Below are 5632 nucleotides of genomic sequence, written 5' to 3' on the forward strand. Positions count from 1 at the left end.
CTGAGCACTTCAGTTGTAAAAGAAGACTTCCATTGAATTCCTCTAATGCACCTCTGGAGTGTCCTTACAGCTACTGCTATTTCTTTCTTTAAAAATCCTGTCAAATGCTAATGATGACAAGTTCTCTGTTCCATTCCCGCTGCTCTCAAAAAGCCTTTCTGGAGTTCTAGTTTAGAGAGAACACATGTGGGCCTTGGAGTGGAAAAGGGCTGGCAGTAGGCAATCAACTTTGACACAGAAAATGACCCTCTGCTGGGGCTATAATTTATTCACATGTCTTTCACTAACAGGTCTAATGGCACAAAGTTATATCCAGCTCTTCCCACCCATTGCACCTATTAACGAGAAAGCCTTCTAAACGTTATCTAGTAGCAAGAATTAAGCAGTTGTGTTTTGCAGATCATGCTCCTTAGCTCACTCTTTCATTTCCTCTTATTCAACATTATCACATTACGTTCCCTCTTCTTATGTGCTTTTCCTCTTCACAAAGCTCTTTAAACAGCTGCAAAGGGGGAGGGACCACTATGCTCATGAAAACTCCACTTTGCAGAATGCTTCTGCCAGGTCCTACTGTCTGTCTCTTTCCAGGCATTTAATACCTTCAAGATTTTGGTTTGCTTTTACGCGTCTGACTTGTGCATCCCTGACAACAGAGCCTATTGCCAGCTGTCTTAATTGAGGAAGAGTAATCCAGCTCTTCTTGTTATTGCCATGAGGAATACGTACACCCTCCTTCTCTTTGTAATGGGTTCCTTTTATTTGAACGGTAAGTGATCTTTTCTTTCAGATACAGTTTGCAGAACAGCAGTAGCTTTCGGGGTTAGGAGGTAGGACTGTGATATAAACTCTGAGATGGTTTCTAACTGTCACCTCAGTAGGTTGCAGACTTTAAGAAGATGCACGAAATTGCTTCATTTAGTGTTGTTTCTGTCTTGTTTGGTATCCGCAAATCCACTATGATGCATATGGACAGACAGTAAGTTAAACATAAAATGACAGAACGGTAAGAAATGATAATCACTAAATATATTCCTTTAGATGCTTCCGGGATTATCTGTGCTGGGAAAAGCAGGTATAGTGCTGAGAGGGAAAAAATAAAAAATGAACCATGACATGAACAATAAATAAGACAGATCTCATCTCTCTACAATTATTGGCTCAAGTGCATAGATTTTGCAAAGTTCATACTTCCTAATTGTTTGATTAGTATGTAAACAGTTTAAATTAAGTTGCAATATATAAATAGATGCTAAAACCAACCAAACATACATAAGAACATTTTCTGTAGTCCACCAGGATCTCTTGCATATGTTTTAGCCAACAGGCACAACCTGACAGTAGCATGAAATACATGAAATAATGCATTTACCACAGGAGCTTCTGCCACAGAGACTCCGCTGAAGTGTTCTGAGTGAAACAGGCTGAAATTGAACTGAGACAAAAATCGCATCTTTCCCATAATTACCTATTCATCCTACAGTTGTTTTGTTTCTTCAGTCACTGAAATGCAACTTTAGAAAACATCTGCCTTGTAACAAATGAAGACTGAGGGCCTACTTTAGATTCTTAGATTATACACTTTTAAATCCACTTGTATTTATTTTTTATTTGCATTAATAGAAATTAAAATAGTCATTAAAATACAGTAAATTTACTACTACTTCCATTGGAACAATAGGAGTTCCGAATTAGCATGCACTGTTCTAAGAGGTTATATGAACGTTTTTACTCAAGAGTATGGTGAGAAGTAACAACATGACAAAGTAATTTCAGATAAGATAATGTCATTGTCTTCTTGCTGCCTCTAGCTTGCTCTTTACTAATTACAGATGGGAATTTGGTATGTCACCATTGTCCACATAAGTTATTTGCGTGAGAGGAAAGAACAAAAATGGCATATATTATTTCTAAACAAATGCTATTTCAACATTTATTAAAATAACTGAAGTCAGGGAAATGGATGAAACATGCCTCATGTTAAATTCTGCAATCTAAGTGGTGATAACAGTGCACTTGCCTGTATTTGTTAACACTGCTCCTTATTCTGTTCTGTGGAAATCACTCCTACATATTTGTCATTACTCTGAAAATTAACAACATAACACAGGATGACTAGTTATTTCTTTTTTATATCATTAAATTAGACCATGTAAAAGGGAAAGTTTGCACCGGCGACTGAATGAAGTCTGTGGTTTTGGGTTTTCTGCTGTGAAACTGGAAGCATGCTGATGCAATTGCTTTTAATGGTCATACTCCTGCAGAGAAAACAAACTTGCTGCAGAATGTGTACTGCCAGTTACGTGGCAATTTGCTCTCCTTGGCATGGAGCAGATGTGCAGCGTGTTCAGTGAAGCTAAAACAATTTCCCTAGCTCAGGATCCACCCCAAGGTGTTTTCTCCATTACTGCTTTCAGTACACAAAAATACTCCACCCCCAAAATAGGATTGCTTCATTATTCTTGCTAAAATCATTTGTCTAAAAGCATCATTTGTCTAAAAGTGTACCCTCTGTAACATTTCTGGTGATTACTGCTATTTGGAAAAAGAACAGTTTGCGAGGGAAACTGTGCACTTGAATTTCTTCCAACTCCAAGAGGAAAAAGAGGAGTTTCAAACGCACAGCTACTGACATCATGAAATGTAAATGAAGGTGAACTTGAATGCCTGGTAATTTTGTTCTCATTAGGTGCCATCTGGTTAATATGTAGACTGGTAATGGAAAACAGATTATTAAAATTATAAAAGAATCACTCATTTTGACATGTTATTTACAGAGAGATTGGATTTAGCAACCTTTAAGGCAGTGCGCTGCTGACATCTACTGGTATTCAATACAGGCATCTGAGAGGAGGGAGCAGCCCCTTCCATCTTTATTTCTGATGATTAAATTATTTAAAGGTTGGGACGGGATGGTAATTTTATGAAGAATTAATCATTACAGGAACTCCTTCCTTAAGAACAGAGAACCTTTATTAAAGGGCTTCATTATTTGACAAATCATTTTTTATAATTAAGTCGTGCCCTGTCATTCATCTGCATAAAGTTTATTGACAGAGTCAGTGCTTAGAAACCTGAGCTGTTCTCATCAGACATGCAGACCCCACAGGACGTTCTAATTTGCAGACCAGATGACTGTGATTGCTAAAACCAAGTTCCAGAGAATAGCATTATCACAAATTCAGAATGAGACTTCTGCAAATATTCTGCAGTTTCTACTACTTGCTGTTCAGCAAATACTCCATATGCTAGAACATTCACAGAAAAAGATGGCAACACTGTGAAAACATATTTAACAATCCAGACAAGAATTCACTGTCTTTGCTAGCAGCATTCAGTGACCGCTGTATGAAACAAACCAAATGACAATTCATTTACATTCAAATTACAGCCATCTGTTTATGTCATTTATATATGCAACACCAGGAACGTTTGTTTAAAAAAACAACCCACAAATAAAGAACAACAACCACCCCACAAAACCCAAACTTTAGCTACCACAAGGCTTCTCATCTATTCTCACAAAAAGAATTATTTCAGATCCATTTTCTTCACAGTATCAAGTTTAGCTCCACCTTGACTGCAATACACAAGAAAAAACTCTGGAGCTTAGCAAGGATCACCATAGCTCTAGCCTGATAAACCTTTAATTAGGCAAGCTTACATTGAGAATAAATGTAATATTAAAATATCATATGGTGCTAGGGCTTTTATAATGACTTGCAGGGAGGTACAAAGCAAGTGTCAATCAAAAAACAAACTGACCCAACAAACACAGATGTATTCATCCAAATTTGTTTTCCCAAATGGCTTGGGAGGTGCTTGAGAAGCCTATTCTGAAGAAGATTGTTATGGTTAGGTATATGTGACAAAATTTGTGCTACCAACGCCATAGCATATGCTGGTCTTAAAAGAATTAAAACAAGCCTGATATTTATCTCAACCTTTCCCCAGAGCTCGAGTAAAAGCTGTTCCTAGATATGAAAAATCTGTTCGATGATGTTTCCTTTTATGTCTCTCCACTTTCTCACTGGATCAGAAACAAGAAGCTCTTATAGCATTTTTTCAATCTGAGTGGAATTCAGAAGTACCCAGTTTCAAGAGAGACTAGTTCCCTTGAGCAACTTACAGTCCAGTTCACAGGGAAACTAGGCACCTTCTAGAAATGCACACAAACTTTGGCTGTTTATGTGGTTCTGGCCTTTTGATGCTGCCTTTCTCTGAAACTCAGGGGTATGCTACAACACTAAAAAAAAAAAAAAGTACCATAATTTTAAGGACACTACCCTCATTTCTGCACTTTCTAGGGTTGTGTTATGTGCCCTTTCCTATGGAAGAATCGCACTATCAATTGGATTAGAATCTGTTTTCATTAACACCTGTGTCCCTCACTGTCAGCTGTATAACACAACACAGAATTAGTCGACACAGAGCAGAATCTCTCTGGGTCAACTCTGTTGGCAGGATGTTACCAGCATTTTACCAGGATTTTAGTAACTGATATTATTATGTGGTCGGTAGTGGTTTGAAAAGTCCACTAGAATGACTTTTAAAAACACATGCAAGAACATAGGAACAGATGCAGTTACCTCTGGGGTTGTGCTCCATGGAGAATGTTCAGGCTTGTTTGATAATATCCTGCAGATACTATTTTTTGCAGTCACCGAACTCCAGCTTTGTAAATCTAAGATTTAAAGTATTTGTACTAGTCCATAAATCAGTCTGTGTTTCCACATAAAATAAGACTTACGTATTGCCTCAGGTATTCAAATAAAATCATTCTGAAACAGAAACATCATTAGCTGCCAAAGAGCTCTCAATCATAAAAAACCCCTTATGACTCCTGAAGCTCATCCTCTGGTTTTCCCTACACAGATCAGAGTTTTCCAATTTGTATGTGTGCCTGCAATTCTGTCTCCTACGACACTAAAGAGAGAAGTCACAGCCAGACTCCTTGTATTTGGACCATTGAAATGTTCTTTCCGTGTTATTAAGAGGGTGGTTTCTCCCAGCTTCTATTTCTGAATGTAAACCCAAAAGTATCTATCAATTTGAGCTTCACATTTTACTGTGAAAAAACCCAAAGGGTTTGATCCATGCTTTGTGAAAGAGAGTCAGCTTCAACGGAACAGATACTGGTGCATGCACCATATCCTTCTGTTCATGTAAGCTTACAGTCCTTAGGAAATCAAATGCCCTCATTATTTAATGAAGACAATCTGATGCACAGAAATTCTGTGATCACTACATCATGTCACTTGGTCTCCCTTCTATAATCCTGTTATGTGATGTTTTACAGGAAGCACCGCAGCAGATGCTGAAGAAAAGCTAATGAATCACCTACTGAGTCCTGACAGGTACAATAAGTTAATTCGACCAGCTGTCAACTCATCCCAATTGGTATCTATAGAACTGCAGGTTAGCCTGGCACAGCTCATCAGTGTGGTAAGTTCAAATTAGGCTATGCCTCTTAATTCATCGCTACCTGCACAGCATTTTAAATCATATTGGTATGACTATGTCCCTATTATTTTCTAGTTTACATAATAATACTTAGTAGGCAGGGCCCAGACATGCTATTTACTGCTTTTATACTTCAGAATGCAGCTACAACAGCAAGATCAGTCTCTCCGCA

The 5632-nt window shown here is 37.9% G+C and overlaps 1 protein-coding gene across 2 annotated transcripts in view; it reads left to right on the forward strand.

The window, feature by feature from the left end:
* The first annotated feature begins 538 nt into the window (after positions 1–538).
* Positions 539–5632, forward strand: part of CHRNB4 (cholinergic receptor nicotinic beta 4 subunit) — a 12491-nt gene continuing 7397 nt past the window's right edge. Inside the window, exons 1-2 of one of the 2 annotated variants that reach the window (XM_082060793.1) lie at positions 539–766; positions 5297–5442. In XM_082060793.1, the coding sequence (XP_081916919.1) occupies positions 712–766; positions 5297–5442 (201 nt within the window). In that variant the 5' untranslated portion in view covers positions 539–711. The remainder of the gene's footprint in view (positions 767–5296; positions 5443–5632) is intronic. The other variant, XM_082060794.1, reaches the window with a different exon arrangement.

This window comes from Streptopelia decaocto (genome assembly GCF_964273445.1).
Source record: "Streptopelia decaocto genome assembly, chromosome: 9".
Lineage (NCBI taxonomy): Eukaryota > Metazoa > Chordata > Aves > Columbiformes > Columbidae > Streptopelia > Streptopelia decaocto.